Here is a 16,339-nt window from a genome sequence, read left to right as displayed (position 1 = left end):
CCTTTGCAAGTCCACAAACCTTTAGGCCACGCTCACAACCCCAAATGGAGCAAAGCAGCACAGCCTGTGCCTCACCATCACCCTGGGGAGGGGGAAATAAAGTGTGAACAGAAATCAAAGTGCTGCTGCCAATACCAATTCCATGCCTTGCTCATTCTTGTCTCCCCATCACGCTGGAGCTCACAGAGCGCTAAAACTGAACACCTGATTTGGTGAAGTTATGCGAGGGAAATGGAATCCAACAGCACTAGAGGGCAAGGAATGGTGAAGCCACAGTGTTCCTGCAGCATTCCAGCACCATGACTCCTTCCACATCCCTGCAGAAAATCAACAGCTCCTCAGTAACAGAATGTCTGGGCTTGAAGCAGCAGGAGCTTCTGGGCAAGTCAGGAGCTGGATGATCTTTAGAGATCCCTTCCAGCCCAAAGCATTTCCTGGGAACGTTTCTGTCTGCATAAAATAAAATAAAGAATTAAAAGCAAAGAGATGTTGAGCCTGCTCTGCCCTGTGATGCACAAATGAATCAAAGACAAAGCAGAAGACAGAGATTAAGAAGCAATTTCCTTTCTGCAATGTCTCTAAATGGAGAGGAACAGTTTTTAAGGTCTCTGTTGAAATATTTAGTGAAGGGTTTCAGAGAAGCTCTCCTGGATGTGGTGGTGTTGGGACAGGGATGAGTCCCACGTGTGCAGTAAGAGAGAGGGTTTAAGTCATTTGTGTATTTTGAATGTGTAAAGCCAGGCTTTTCAAACCAGCAGGGTGAGGAGAAAGCAGCGACGCCCAACTGCTGACAAGAGAAGAATTTTTTTTGGGTTTTCCCAACTCAGTCGGTTCAGGCACTACTCAAACACAGCCCAGGAGGTCTCCTCCACATACACATCATTCCAGTGTGAAATGAATAGATTTAGAACCCAGTTTCCCTCTCCTATTAAGGACTAGTGTCTGCCAGAGCTGCCAAGATTTTGGGGTTGCAAAACTTCCCTTCGTGGGACCATCAGACACTACTCCAGCTCTCCTGAGACGTGATTTATCACTGCCCTCAGTTCCACGGAAAGCTGGATTGGTGCTTCCCTCCTTCCTCCCGACCTTGCCAGATGACACTGGTGGCCTGACAAAGGGGAAGGTCACCAAAGACAAGAGACAAGTCACCTCTGCTCAGTGCTGATGCAGAAAGAGCAAAGGTGTCACTGAGCTGTGACCCACTTAAGTGTCCATTGGCATAAAGCACCTTAAATTGACTCTAAGGTGATCAAGAGAGCAGAATTAGCTCAGTGAGCCAGGGGAATTAAGGGCAGGGAGCTGCCCTTGAGCCAGTTCCATGGCTACATCTGCCAGAGGGAAGCCTGCAGCCCCAGAACCAGAGAGGGAGCAGACACTGGAAGCATTAGCACAGTTAAAAGCTCAGGATGCTCTGTGTGCCCACAGGGATATCCCTGGAATCTCTGTGAGCAGCACAGGACTGAGTGCACTGCAAAAGCACTGCAGAGCTTCCTGGGGAACACCTGCACCTTCAGCTCCCTTCTCCTAGCTGCCCTCTCTAGCACAGTCCCATAGGGAGCTGTTTTGGGACTTCTACTCCTGCACAAATGGCTTTTCCATCACTGGAGTCACTTATAAGTAACCAGATTTGTACCAATGACTCAGCTTTTCCTGTGCAGATGATGTCTTCTCCTACAAGGGGAATAATTTCAAGATTAAGCCAAACAAAAGCTAAGGACTGCCTTTCCCTTCCTAAACTTTCCCTGCTGTCCCTCTGCTCCATCATTCCAGCCAGTGCTGTTTCATTGGAGCCAGGACACCACTGGCAGCTCAGATCTATCACAGATTCCCAGAAAGGTTTGGGTTTAAAGGGATCTCAAAGCTTATCTCATTCCAAACCAGGACATCTTCCACTATCCCAGGCTGCTCCAAGCCCAATCCAGCCTGGCCTTGGACACTTCCAGGGATCCAGGGGCAGCCACAGCTTTTCTGTGTAACCTGTGCCAGGGCCTCCCCACCCTTGCAGGGAAGGATTTCTTCCCAGTATCACATCCAAATCTACCCTCTTTCCTCTTAAGGCCATTCCAAAGCCATTTTCACCTTCTTCCCCTCACATCCAGCCCCACAATTAGGCTGGATCTCATTTTTTCTACATTCCCTTTCCTTCCTAATCCACTCCCAAAGGAGACAAAACATTCTCTGGAAATTATATAAACCAGCACAAAGTCCAGCTGCCTTCTCAGCCTGGCTAAAGCCAACCTTCCAGTTCATCCCAGTGAGCCTTGCACAAACATGGGAATATTGACATGATAAACAGCAAATCCCACCCTCTTGGCTCCCAGCACTGGTGGCACCACAGGGATTTGCTCCTATTAGGAACGGGCTGCCTTGGCAGAGCTGGCCAGCCCCAGCCCTGGGTGCCACGTGCACACTGAGAGCTGTGCCAGGACATCTGACTTTTTTCTGGCAGGGCCACGCTCCCTGAATGTCCAAAACAACTGGAATTTCCCCATGGCTGGCCCAGTTCTGCAGGGATCCCCATTGCTTTGATCCTACAGGAAGGCTGGGAAAGCTTGGGGAGTCCTGACTTTTCTGAGGCCAGCTGTTTATCTTCTCTCTTTTCTGTGATTGCACCTGGAGAAAATAATTTTTTTTAAAAATTCCCTTTTATTTGTTGGTTCCTGGGAACAGGAATTACCCATCTTTGTGGGTGTGTGGGGACAGCCTGACCAGCTGTGCAAAGACAGCCTGATTTACAGCCCTGAGCAAACCTGGAGTAATTCCACAGGCAGGGAAAGGACACAGCCAGCAGACACAAGGAACTGCCAGGAGCAACCAGATATCTCTGGTCTAAATCCCAGTTTCTCAAAAAGTAATATCCAAATGCTTAAAAGCACCTAATTGTGCACAACACTAACCTCCAGCACCATCCAAATATCCAAATATCCCTTTTCTCTCCCAAACTCAAGGGAAACAGGGATGAAAACAAAATCAAGCAAGCCAAACACATCTATAAAAACAGATTTTTGGACTCCCATCCCTTTGAAGCTCTTTATTTTGGTCCAGGACAGGCTGGAAGACCCTTTGTGGGAGCAAATAGGTGCAAGGAAGATTGCAGGAGGTACCAGAGGACCCAGAGACTCTGCTCAAGCTCTGGTTTATTTGTGAGGGGAAACACAGCAGGGAAGTTCTGGAGGAAAATGACATCTTCTCATGCCTTAGAAGTTCAGGAGCCAATGTCACAGGGAAGTTTCTGACAGCAATCCCTGCTGACATTACACTGAAAGACCCAGACACAGCAAAACATTCCCAGTCTTTTACCTGACCATCCCTTAGAGAAATCCAAATCCTTCCTTTCCCCTCTCCAGCTGTCCAATTCCCTTTCCCAGCAGCGCAGGGAAGCTGCAGGAATGTTTCCCTGTCAAGAGGCTGCAGGGAGGGTGAGGAGCAGGTGGGACCTGGAGATGCTCCGTTCTCCCAGGGAATACAGGGAGGGAATGAGGGAGGGAATGAGAGGACAGTCCCTGCCTGGGCTGCCTGTGCCCTCTCGTGGCAGCCCGACTGTGCTGCACAACCAGATTCTCGCGTGGCTTTTTAAGCGAAAATGAAATTTAAACCCCTTTCTGTACACAGCTCTGCCACTGTCATCTCCCTGAGCGGATGAGGAGATATTCCATGTTAATGGGCAGAGCCGAGCAAGTGGTTTTAGTGAAACCAGAGCGACCCAAAACCTCTGGCTGCTCAGAGGAAAGAGGAAGGAAGATCCTCCAATCCCAGCACCCATGCAGGGCTTCAAGCCAGCAAATTAAAGGAGACACAACCGAGCAGGAGAAGCCTCAGCTTCCCTCAGGAAGATCAGGTACCTGATGAATAAAAGGATCCCAAACCCCATCCTCTAGGATTTTCTCTTGCACCCCAAGCACCCCAACCCTCCAACTCCAACCAGGCTTGTAGAGGTTAATAGCAAATGTTTATTTTCCTTTATAAAGAGCAGGGTGTAACCATCCCGCTGCTAATGGAGTGACTTCATTTTCCTTTCCAAATTTCACAAATTGTGCTCTCTGCTTCGTTGGAAATGCAAGACAACACCAGACACGGCATTGCTCCAGTTCCTGCTGTCTCAAACGGCTTTTTGATGTGACACTGAGGGGGAAAAATATCCCACAAACCAAATCATCTCCTACCCAGAGAGATCATCTCATTCCCAGTGCTGCAAGGTTTGTGCAGTGGAGCAGCTCACAGCACAGGAAGACATGGAGATATCAAAAGGACAGGGGGAAGAGATGCAGGGAGGAGTTCCAGGGGTGGAATTCACCTGAGCTGAAATCCACAGCTGGGGAAACCAAAGCTGTGTTATTGCTCTCCAGCAGCTCAGTGGAAGCAAATTGAGTTCCTGCTGTAATATCCTTCAGGAGAGGACAGAATTATAGAGCTGAGGATGGGCACCAGCTTGCTGAGGGTGGCAGAGGGACAGGGTGACAACCCTGTCAGCCGTGAAAACCCCAGAGTGAGTGATGGCTGAGCTGATTCCAGACTCACTGAAAAAAAGGCTAATAGCTACAAAATACTGTAATGGCTTTAATAAACCTGGGTCTGAGCTCAGGACGTGTCTGGCCTGTGCATTCCTACAGCTCCAGTGACATCCCTCCCTCCCAGCACATTTTGGGGCAGGCAGGAACCTCAGCCACATTCCCCACGTGCACACAAAGGTCTCATTCCCTCACCAGGGAGTAGCAGCCCTGGAAAAGTTGCGATTCCCAGTGGACAGGCATCTCCAGGTCTGATGTAATACTGGGAAGGAATCTCTGGGCTTTAGGACTGCCCAGGAGACACAAAGAACCCAGCCTGGGAACATGGGCTCTGCCTGAAGAGTGGAACAGGACTGCCCAAAGCTCCCTCAAGAGCAGGAACAGCTCCAAGGCTTGTTTGTGGGTGAGGTTTGTGTTTAGGAGCGTCATGGGGGACTTCACACCAGGGACTGTCACAGGGTCCTGCATCTGCCTCTGACACCTGCAGCAGATTCCCTAGTCCAGGGGGAAAAATCCTGCAGCCAGCTGGGAGTTAGGAAATTTCCCTGCTCCCTTTCTTCTGCTGGAGGCCCCAGGTGCACAGCTCCAGCCATTCCCCAGCCTGCATAACCCAGAGCCAAACACCCAGCTAAAAACAGGAACAAATCCCTCTTTGTGACCCCGCTGGCAACAAGCTTCTCTTGCAGGCTCCTTGAAAAGGAACAAGGAAGTACTTGGAAACAAACTGTTCAAGATTACTGTGCTCTGCTGGCATTTTCAGGGCTGCTGTGGTCAGCAGGACCTCGAGGACAGCACCCTCCATCCCAGAAAAACGAGTGGAACAGACAGCCAGCATCTGTCCTGACAGACTGGCTCACAAGGAAGGTCCAGAATTCCCACCCTGCACAGGCCTGGCCTCGGGTTATGCCAAAGCAGGCTGCATATAAAAAAAAAGGTTTAAAAAAAATGGATATACACTGCATATAAGAGACTCCAGAGTCCACGGATGGCCATCCTGGAGCAGCCAGGGCCAGCCCAGCTCCAGGGGCAGCGTGGCAGCTGCATTCCAGTCACACTTGGGCGAGTGGGACAGCTGAAGGTGGAACTTGTGCCTCTTGCTCCTTGCTCCAGGCAGAGGGAAGGTGGGAGGGAGCAGGACAGGCACTGCACTCCAAGCCCTTCCTCCAGGAGCAGTTTCCTTCCACGCTCAGGGTTCTGCTCACATCTCGCTGGGATAAAATCCAAGTTTGGCCAGAGACATCTCCCTGCGGAGCCGCATGACCTCCCAGAACATCAGCTCCACTGCAAAGCACAACGGGGGCACAGAAGGGGGAAAAAACACCAACAAATCAGCAAGGAGGGCACAGCTGGCCACAAGCCCCAGCTCTGCAGTGCTCCCAGCATTCCCAAAGGGGAGGGAAGCAGGACAGGCCCATCAGGTCACCCCTTACCAGCTTCACCCCAGAGCAAAGCTCCCAGGAAGCTGATAAGGAAGAGATGCTCCACTCCTCCCCTCATGCCTTTCTTTTGTCATTTATCTGCTTCTCACAGACAGTCCCAGCTGGCCCCACTCATGTCACTCCAAAGAGCTCCTCCCAATTGTCTCCACAGAAAGCATCCCCCTGGAGCCATCTCTTACCATCCTGCCTCACCAGGCCTTGCTGGATGTAGCGGATGTAGGTGAAGAAGTTGCACACTGCTGTGATCTGAGAGACAGAGGGAAAGAGGGGGGAGGAAAAAAGGAACAAAGATTTGAGACATTACTTCAGTGCAAGTGATGAAAATGAGTCAAACCCATGCAGAAAAAACAACTTTTTGTGGGATCAGCTCTTCAAAAGTGCAGCTCAGGAAGGAATTAACTTCTAAAATCCTCCACTGAACAAGAGTCCCAGCAGCAACATTAACAAATGATCTACCTTCTCCCTCCCCTCCAGAGAAAGGACAGTTTGTTCCCACAGCCAGGCACAGATCTGGCTGGAACAGCAACAGCCTCTAAAGAGCAGAAAATTGTTGTGTTTTACAAAGGGGAATTAAATAATAACAATAAAGCCAAACAATCAAAGCTCTGTACTGAATGAAATCATGGCAAGAGAACACACTGAAGGTTATCTGAAAGCAGAAGGAAGAGCTGGATCTGCCCCCTAATCATCAACTAAGAGCCACCTCAACCTTGGGAACGACCTCCAATTTCACAGTTTTTCCTCAATTCCAGGGTTGACCCTCAGGAACTCATCCACTACAGATAATTTTGGAAGGTCAAGGCATCCTGGGGAGGTGAAGAACTCACCCTGGCCCTGCAGGAAGGGGAAATGTAGTAATAATTCCCAGAGTCCCCCAGCATGATCCGGTGCTTGCAGGTCCTGGGGAGCCCGCTCAGAGCACATTTCCTGCAGGGAAAAGAAAAAGCACCTCAGCAATCCAGTGGCACAGCACAGATCCAGCAATTCAGTCACCTGGAGAGGTGGGAGATCAGAAGCCACCTCTGGGTCAGGCAGTGTGAAGAAGGGAAAAAAAAATCCCTTGTCTGATATTCTTTTGCTCCTGGAAATATTCCATAAATGGGAAGTTTTGGAGACTTTAGGTGAAAGCACCTTTTCCCTGACACACAGCCCCAGAGGAAATCACAGGAAATATTAAAGAGGTGAGGCTGGAGCAGAGCACAACCAATGTCCCCTGGTCTCTGCACATGTCCCCCACATTCCAGGGCAGGTTCAGGTGTATCAGTCAGATGTAAACATGCCGGCTGAGCACCAAAGCTGGCCTCAAAACAGGTAAATCCAGCATTTGAGCAGGATTTGCACATACCAAGAACTCAAAACAAGCCAACCCCTCCTCAGGCAGACAGGAAAGGAGCTTGGCTTCCCAATTTTAAGATTTCAGAGGGTGAAAACAGCCTTTTCCAAACAGTCATCAGCAAGGGGTGCAGCATTCCTTTATTTTCTTCCCTTTTCTTCTGCTGTTTGCAAGGCAGATGATTCCCATCACCACTCCAAGCAATAAAGCAGAATTTTCTAGTGCACAGTTATCACCACATTCCTCAGGGACACAGCAGGAAGAGGAACATCACGCCCAAATTGCAAAAAAGCCTCTCTGGGGAGCCACAGGAGGTGACAGCAGAGGGGAGCAGACATTTCAGAGAGCTCTTGAGCATGTCCCTGGGCTTGTTTTCCACTGCTCTCAAGGCAAACATTAGCCAAGAGTGGAAGCACGGGTTCCAAGAGTCCAGATGCAAGGAGAAGCAATCATTGACCAAATATTAACACAACTTAAGGAGAATAAATTCCCAGGAGGTGCAGGGTGACCAAAACTTTTGTAAACAAGATACCTGTAAGGAGCCACATATTTAAGCATTGCAAAATCCTGGAAAAGAGTGACTCTTGCTTGATTGGTACCACTTGGTGTAAAACCACAGCTATCACAACCAAACTAACCACAGTTGCCATAAAAATCAGTGTTTTGCATCTGGGAAACAAGGGAACAAATTCCTTTTGGGTCTTTTATTGCTAATGGGTTTCTTCCCATCCTGCCTGGGTGGAATTTAAACAGGGTTAAAGAGTTAGGTCAGCTCAGCAAAAGCCTCCAAGCTGCCACATGGTGCTGAGTTAGTGACTTGTTAATGCTCCAGAGACCTTTGATCACTGGCTAAATAATAAATATTTCACTTACGTTATGATTTGTGACCGGAAGCCACTGGGAAGACAAAAAAAAAAATTTAAAAAAATCAAAAGGAAACTGATAAGGATAAACACAGGATGGGTCATTTGGGGAATAATTTGCAGGAGTGGTAGGAAACCTGCACGTCCCTTCTGTCACAGGGACATCTTGGAGGGTAAGAAAGGACTTAAATTGAATAAAATTCCCTCCTCTTTGTTTGGAATATCACATCACTCCTGCTAGTGTGAGGTGGCCCCGAGCTGCCTGTCACACCACTCCATGACAGGGGAAGAAACCAGCAGCAGGGAGGGGACAAGGCAGGGAGACACAGGGTCCTTACTTGGGGCCACCACACTCCTCTGCTGCCACCTTGCCCACAGGGAGAGTCTGGGAAGCCACTGGCTCGATGGTGAGGGTGTTCTGCTCCACAGCCACTCGCACCAGCTCCGACAGCTGCAGCAAGACAGGGGAGAGCAGGAATGAATTCCAGCAAGGTAATGCTCCAGAGCTGCCAGCAGCTCCTGCTTCCCCAGCACTCACCTCCTGCTTGGTGAAGTCCAGACAAGGTCCTACATCTTCCCGGTAAATTCTGTCCAGGAAGGAGCAGGATTTGTCCAAAGTTGGAGATTCCTTCCAGGCTTGGAACTCAGCAAATAAAATGGAGTCGACCTGCAGTGTCCAAGAGGAGGGGGAAGAAGGAGGAATGCCATATCAGAAGGTACCTGTTACTATGCAGGAAACCCATGAAACATCTGCTCTGGCATCTGAAGAGGCTCAGCCATCACTGCAGTATCTGAGGGAAGCTCAAGGCTCCAAGGATCTCTCGTTTCCCACCCAGCAGCAGCTCTGTGCCAGAGTGACACAGCCACCCTGGGCTGTGTGTGCCAGAAGCCTGCAGACACCTCTCTGTCCCATTTGCCTCCATATAGACAAAGTGCATGCTCAGCCCGTGGCAGGAATGATGGGAGCAGCTGAGGGGCAATAGGAGACACTGTGGGATCTGGCATTTGATTCCCAGATGGATCACTGGACTGATAAAGCAGCTCCTACAAGCCCAACAAAAGCTTCTGAAAGGAAAAAAATAAAACTAAGCTGAGCAACACAAAGAACATGAGTGAATGCAGCTGGAGAAGTCCAGATTCCAGCACATTCCCTCTGTGCCATGGAGACTGCTCACCTGGGACCAGCAACAGCTTCAGAGACACAGGATGGACAAAACAAATGGAGAAAAAATGAAAGAAAAGAAATCGAGATTAGCACAAAAGGAAGCTGGAACTGAAAGGCTGGAAGCGTGAGGCAGGTGGGTCCCACCCGTCCCCAGAGGTTGGTTACCTGCCGTGAGGAGGAGGAGGAGGAAGCATCTGCTCCCAAGGCCTGCCAGCCTGGCTCATAGGTGATGTGGATAGCCTTCCCAGGGAGGATGCAAAGGAGCAGGGAGAGGAGAGCAGGGAAACCAGACTTGGAGGGCAGAGGGAGAGACAGATAGTGAAGGAAGAGGTTTAGAGAGACAGGCAAAGAGGGAGGTAAAAACCATGAGATCAGAGAAAGGCTCAAGTCCTCCCCTGCAGGAACTGAGCATAGTCCTCAAGGCACCACAACATCTTTAGACTTCAGCTTGTGGTGCAAAAAGGGAACAGAAATTACCATTTTTAGGCTCAATTTAAGATCTTTCCCATAGAGTACCAACTCTCTGAATGCCAGGTTCCCTTTTATCACCTCTCACATTGGGATTCTGAGGGACAAAAATACATCCCATCCTTGATACATAACATTAGGCACTCTGGAGGCTGAGTCCTGAGATTTGAAATCCCAGGATATCTGCATCCTGTGGAAGCTGTCTCCAGGAAAAAATGACAGCTCCAAACCTTTAACAAGCCTTTGTGTTTCCTCAACAATTCTTCACAACACAGGCTGCAGTTTCCTAAAAATCACTAGTGAGACATATTCCCCCACCACATTCTTCTTCAGTTTCATTTTTCCTGACCAAGTGCCTCCTATTTGCTTCCCAGGACAGCTGTGTCCACATCTGGCTAGTGGAACTGGCTTCTGCTCAGCAGCTCTTGATATCCGTTCACAGAACTGGGACCCCCCGGATCTGCCCCTCAGTTATCCCCCAGCTGCTTCCTGCCCCGACAAAGAGGAAATCCCCACAAAAGGAAACCCTCCAGCGCTTGCCTCAGCACAAATTTAGGGAACAAGGCACGAACAGCTGCTCAGTGAGACCACAGAGCTCTGTGGGAAGTGCGAGCCCGGAGCTCCCAGAGCGGCGACTCCGAGGCTGATGCAGCCAATGTCCCTCACCCACCTCTTTGCATTCCCGGCTGGCAGGCTCTGGAGCCACGTTCTGGCTGGCAGCTGACACCATGGCACTGCTGGTGCTCTTGTTCCGCCCGTGGCCCTTCCTGAAGCCAGCTTTGGAAGGGCTCTGCAGCTGCGGGTGCAGCTCCCGGTTCGGGGAGGACGGGGTGGACGTGATCACCAGCGTCTTCAGGGCTGTCACCTCTGCCTGCAGCATGTCAATCTGGGCACACAGGCAAGAGTCACCCTCAGCACCTGCTGGGCTCCAGTCTGTGCACCCCATCAAACACTGAAACCACAGGGAAGCAGCTACAAGCCCAGCCATGAAGTCTCTCCCCATCATCCAGAATTCTAAACAGCAGCTGTTTGGGAATCTACCCCTTCGCCCCAGGCTTATTTTCAGAACCAATAACTCCAAAGAAATTTCTCTCTCCTCAAGATGGAGCCATTTGAGCAGCCCTGTGGTGCAGCTGTGCCAGGAAATTCCAGCTCCCCGGGTCCCTGCTCTATCCTTCCATCCCAGAGCAGTGACAAACCCATTATTTCTCCGTGGATCCATTTCCCAAGTGAGAGCTGGATCAGCAGGAGACTGCAAAGATGTCTGTGAGGCCTTCTTCCTCTCACTCAAGTGTCTGCTGGAAAGGGACCACAGCATCTCAGAGAGAAGCAGCTGCACTTCACTCTGGTCAGCCAAAAACCAGCCCTGTGGCCAGGCTGGGCAGAGATGCCACCACACCAACCCCAAAAATGAAGTCACAGAGAGTCACTCACTCACCTTGCCCCGGGCCTCCCTGAGCTGTTTCTCTGCTGCAGCCTGTTTGGTGTTGGCTTCTCTCACCATCTTGTGGGCTTCCTGCACCAGAGAGAGTTTTAATCCACTTGCTGCACCCCAGCTCACACAGCCAACAAGGCAGGTGACACATCTGCCACAACACACGTTCCAGACAAGGGGACAGACATCCCTGCCACATCCAGGGGGTTTGCTCCATCAGCTGTGCCTTCCCTCAGAATTTCCTAGAGAAGGCTCCCAGTGCCAGAGCCTGGAGTGTGTCCCCTTTAAGGAGTTTAGCTGGCCAAGGTCATCTCTTACTGATAGGGGCTTCTGAGAAGAATGCCAGAAGCAAGGACCTGCCTTTCCTTGCCCTTGGGAATTGCTTTAACATTAGAATCCACCTGTTCCACCCCAGAGCGGTGCCTGCCCCTATTCCAACAGCTCTGCAACTCCAACCTCAGCTCAGCCTGGTTCCTGCAGTCACTGCAGCCTTGCTGGGTGATCCCTGCTCTGGTTCCTGACCCTGCCTGCTGCCTGTGGCTCTGATCCTGATCCAGACTCGCTGCTCCACATCTTGGAGAGGGCACTGCTCCTGCCTTGTTATCGCACTTCGCTCCTGCCTGCCTTTGGGAGCAGCTGGTCCCCACTGCCCCAGGCATGGCTGTGACACAGCAGGAGCTGGGGCTCACCTGGGGGCCAAATGGTGGAAACTGCCTTAGAAGCTTCTCCCACAGGAAGAGGGAAGTGGGATGAAGCCCAGCTGGGGCCTCCCTGCAGTCTGGAAACAGTGTCTGGCCAAGGACACCAAAGAAAGGAAGGGGACAGCCCTTGGCTGCATGCTCTCCAAGATCACCCTGTGCTCAGGCAGCCAAAATTTTGGGCGGGGGTGCTCCCTTGGCTCTCACAGCTCTGTGTTTCAAAGGCACAGATGGGCTCTAGCTTTCCTCATTATCCAGACAGATCCAGACTTTAGAGCTGCTGGTAAATGGGATTTTGCCAGGATACAGCTTGGCAAGAATCACATTACAACAAAAAAAAACCCCCACCAAAACAAAACAAGACCAAACCAATAAGACAGGCCTTCTGGACACTCATTGGAGCAGAGTATATGAGGACATCCAGCATGTTCCCATCCCCAGCAAGGGCTGGGATGAGCCAGGGAATCATCTCTATTACACAGCAGCTGCCCAGACTACAGAGCAGGCACGGAGACGGACAGGGAGTGTGCTTGGCTCCAGCTCCAGGCATTCCCACATTTTGGAACCATACCCCACAGCCGCTAGAAGGGGAAAGAAATCCAGGTAAAGCTTCACCTGCAGCACTGGCCAGCTCTGCTTCTCCAAGTGGGAAAGAACAGGGGAGAGGAGGAAATTGTAGGAGGGGATGGCTGGAAGTCCAAGGGAAAGCCTGTCTTAAAGGAGCTGGATGTAAGCTTAGCTTAAAAAATGATGGGAAAAGGAAGAGGGTGGTACCTCAAACAGGCTGGCTGTTAACTCCTCCAGCTCCTGCTCCAGCTGTTCCCTGACTTTTGACAATCTCTCACATTCTTTGTCCTTGAGCTTCAGCTCCTGTTGAGGAAATGGAGAGGGACAGGAATGCTGATGTCCTGCCCAGTTTGTCAAACACAGCCCTTCCTACCCACTCCAGCACCTGATCCCTGACCCAAGATTCCTGTCACCACCTCTAGGAAAGCCCCCCCTGCTCCAACCTGTGTCATCCTCCCCGGGAGTTCCCCAAAACTCTGGGGCTCACCTTCTGTGCTTTGTGCAGCTCATCCCTCAGGAACTCAGAGCCCTTTTCCCGGATCTCCACTGAGGAGCTGCGCAGCCGGGACACGTTGAGCTGCTCCGTGGACTGGGGCTCATGCACACCTCCAGCATCCTGGCATCCACCCTCTGGCTCCTCCTTGTCGCCTTTGGATGGCATCAGGGGCTTCCAGTGTCCCACAGCAGGTGGATTCTGGCTCTCTTCCTCAAAGCTGACCTGGCTGTGGGGCAGCAGCACAGGGAAATGAGCACTGGGGTGACCCAGAGCCTTCCTCCAACACTCACAACACATCCAGCCCCAGGCACAGACAGTGGGAATGAGGCAGGGAGGGTGAAGGGGAAAAATCTGGGCAGCAACAGCTGCACCAGTTCCTTTGCCCTGCATCCCTATGGAAGTGCTTTACCCTTTTGGTAGAGTGTCCTTATTAACTCAGGATAAGGCAGGAGAACTAAGGACAGCTCCTCCATACTCACCTGCTGTCCAAGAGAAACATCCTGCAGGTGGATTTTTAGGATTCCAGGATACACCTGGTAGACCTGAGGTCAGACTTTCCTACTGAAGTAGCAAAAAAAAAGGAATACAGCTTTCCCATTGCTATTATGAAGACCCCAATCCCTCCCCACTGCCAACCCCGCCTTCCTCTACCCCTCTGCACCTGCTTCAGAGGGAAAAGATCTATTTTTAACCAATTTTTAACGTATTTTCCCACCTATTTCCCCCCAAAATCCTTCACAGAGCTGTCTAAACCAGTGCACTTTCCCCAAGCTGGGTTGAAGCCCTGTTTCTTAGTTTCAGTGGCCAGTAAGCAGAGATGTCCTAGAAAGAAGAAAAAAGAGTGACCCAGGACACTGCACCCCAGTCCTCAGTAGGGCTCTGTCAACTCCCAAATTAACACAGATGCTGGAGAAGTTTTAGGAATGGAAAATATAATTTTGAGTGCCTGTGTGCAGGGCACTGCTCTCATTGAGGTGTTTGCATTCCTCCTCTTGCTCACTGAATCTCCCTATGGAATCTCTCTCCATTTGAAGGCAGGGGCAGCATGTCCAAGCCTTCCCCACGTGGAAGTTTTTCTATCCTACCCAGACACAGACAGTGCCCTGCAGATTAACCTGCTGCTGCTTATCTCTGGCTCACAAGCCCTGGCTGAGCTCTGGTGCCCTTCTTTTCATGCACCTCCTCCCACGCTCCTGGACACTGCTGCTCACCCACCACCTCCTCCTCAGAGCAGCCATCATCCCTTTTTGCTCAGGTTCACTTTTTCCTCTCCCCTTTGCCCCATCTCTGTGCTCCCCTCTCTGGCATTCCAACCAGGCCATGCTCATTCCCCTTGCTCTGACTCCACACAGGCTGAGCTTATCTCCTCAGTCCCAGAGTGTCCTATCACCTTTTCCACTCCAATTCCTCCCTTTCTGTGCCTCCCAAGCTGTCCAATACCAACAGCTGTCCACAGCCACCTTCCAAAGAGGGAACAAAGCAGCAGCTCCCAGCTAAATCAGCTCAGGTATCATAGGAAAGCACGTGGAAAAGCACATGTGGAGAACTCTCAGAACACTGGGAAGAAATCATACCAGAAAGGAGCAAGGAAACCAGAGCACAGAGGACAAAAGTAATGTTAAAAAGAAACAGCAAAGAAAAGGGACATTTCACCAGTCTGCTGACACAAATACACTTAATCTAACCCACAGGAAGAAAAAATAATGTTGTTCTTTTATGACTGTAATTCTCAGCTGAAAGTTGCCTCAGGAGACAGATATTTCAGCGTATTTCCACACACTACGGAAGAAAACTGGAGGATATGGAGGAATTAAACAGTCCCACCCACACTCTGTAATGCCAAAAACATATCCTGGAAAATCATCTATGATAGAATAGCTCATTCTTTCTCCACGCCGTGCAAACAGAATCCCAATGGAAGCTTTGGCTTTGCTGGATTCTGCTCAGTGTCCAGGTGGGGCTCTGAAATCCAATCCCAGAGACTAAAGGACCACCACCAACACTGCCTCTCTTGCTGACTGGCAGCTTGCTGCCATTCCAGGAAAAATGGATCATACCCTAAGAGTCACGCACTGACACAAGAAATGCAAACCTACACAAAAAAAAAAAAAATCCCCAATACCCCACAACCTTCTAAAGTTGGTTTCTGTAGAAAAAGCAAAAAAATGTGCAGGATCTGCACTTTTTCCAGCGGGCCCCACATGCTTCCTGCGGCGCTGATCTGACGGGGCAGTTTCCCGTGCAAGCAGCCTCTGGCTCTCTCCAGGTCGAACTCTTACCGCAGGTTTGGGAGCAGGGCTGGCTTTTCCATCCCCAGCGGGATGGACCCTATGGACCAGCACCGCTATGGACCAGCACCATCCCGTGTGTGCTCAGCATCATCCCTCAAATGCTTGGCAAAGCATCCAGCATTATGTTTATATGTTATTATATTACAGCAGAACACACACTGGTGTTTCCTGTCTTTCCTCAGCTATGAAACGCCAAGTCCTGTGTTTGGGGATGCTGCCGCCTCCTTATCCCATCCCCTTACTTGGCTTCCACGCAACTTCTTCCCTGCGAGGGTGATGGAATGCACTTCCCAGAGAAGCCGCGGCTGGCCCACGCCACGTCGGACAAGGCTTGGAGCAAGCCGGTCGCGTAGAAGGCATCCCTGCCCGCGGCAGAAGACGAACTTTTCCCAACACAAACCATGCCCGCATTCCAGGCAGACACACACAGAGCCGCGGTACACGGCCGCCAGTCCCTCCCCCGCAGCCCCGCACGTACCCCCGCAACATCGCTGGTCCGGCCGCTGCTCAGGGCGGAGGAGCGCCCGCCGCCCCCATGGCCGGGGCAGCCAGCCGGGAGCGGGAGCCGTGCCCGGGAGAAACCGCAGCGAGACACCGAGAGCGCCCGGAGGAGCCGGAGCAGGAGCGGCGCCCAGAGGGACCGAACCGGAGCCGGATCCGTGCCCGGAGGGATGAGAGCCGGCGCGGCTCCCGGCGGATCCGTGCCCGGAGGGATCGGACCGGCGCGGTTCCCGGAGGATCCCAGCCGATCCCGAGCCGATCCCGGCCCCGCCTCACGTGATGCCGGCGCGGCTGCGCCCTGAGCGCCGCCGGCCCTGAGGGCTCGCTCCGGAGACACCGGGACGGGCGGGATCTGGGAATTAGCTAGGAATTAGCTGGGAATTGTCACCCACCGACTCAGCGCAGGGCACTGAGGAAGTGTCCAACAAGGTCCCTGCGCTCCGCTGCTCGTCCCCAGCTGGGAATCGCCTCCTGGCTTCCTCCGCCTCCTTCCCGGCAGCGGGATGGGGAATGGGGGCTGCTGTCTGCGCTGCTCCCTCTCCCTCAGGAGGAGGATGCCTCACACTCCGCCCCTG

At 51.6% G+C, this 16,339-nt stretch overlaps 1 protein-coding gene across 6 annotated transcripts; it reads right to left on the bottom strand.

Annotated features, from left to right (window-relative positions):
* Positions 1-3,930: 3,930 nt before the first annotated feature.
* RAB3IL1 (RAB3A interacting protein like 1) lies at positions 3,931-16,339 on the bottom strand. 6 transcript variants are annotated; one of them, XM_033063523.2, is made up of 12 exons: positions 16,157-16,339; positions 12,964-13,198; positions 12,684-12,779; positions 11,215-11,292; positions 10,447-10,662; positions 9,474-9,599; positions 8,682-8,810; positions 8,482-8,594; positions 8,154-8,177; positions 6,775-6,874; positions 6,127-6,193; positions 3,931-5,789 (listed from the first exon to the last, which is right to left on the bottom strand). In XM_033063523.2, exons 2-12 carry the CDS (start codon positions 13,135-13,137, stop codon positions 5,707-5,709), a joined length of 1,206 nt encoding a protein of 401 aa, XP_032919414.1. In that variant the 5' UTR covers positions 13,138-13,198; positions 16,157-16,339; the 3' UTR covers positions 3,931-5,706. The 6 variants fall into 6 exon arrangements, with proteins under 6 accessions (XP_032919414.1, XP_032919412.1, XP_032919413.1 ...); XM_033063521.2 differs by lacking the exon at positions 16,157-16,339 and adding an exon at positions 15,742-16,023; XM_033063522.2 differs by lacking the exons at positions 8,154-8,177; positions 16,157-16,339 and adding an exon at positions 15,742-16,023.

This window comes from Catharus ustulatus, chromosome 6, assembly GCF_009819885.2.
Source record: "Catharus ustulatus isolate bCatUst1 chromosome 6, bCatUst1.pri.v2, whole genome shotgun sequence".
NCBI classification, from domain to species: domain Eukaryota; kingdom Metazoa; phylum Chordata; class Aves; order Passeriformes; family Turdidae; genus Catharus; species Catharus ustulatus.
The sequence above is the reverse complement of the archived record's forward strand: the minus strand, read 5'-3'. Positions and strand labels throughout refer to the sequence as shown.

What these genes read in the sequence shown, in the direction of transcription:
- RAB3IL1 (XM_033063521.2), bottom strand. An exon ending in TGGACTTCACCAAGCAGGAG is followed by an intron (nt 8,595 to 8,681) that starts GTGAGTGCTGGG and finishes GTCTTGCTGCAG; the next exon opens with CTGTCGGAGCTGGTGCGAGT. An exon ending in GAGGAGTGTGGTGGCCCCAA is followed by an intron (nt 8,178 to 8,481) that starts GTAAGGACCCTG and finishes TTGTCTTCCCAG; the next exon opens with TGGCTTCCGGTCACAAATCA.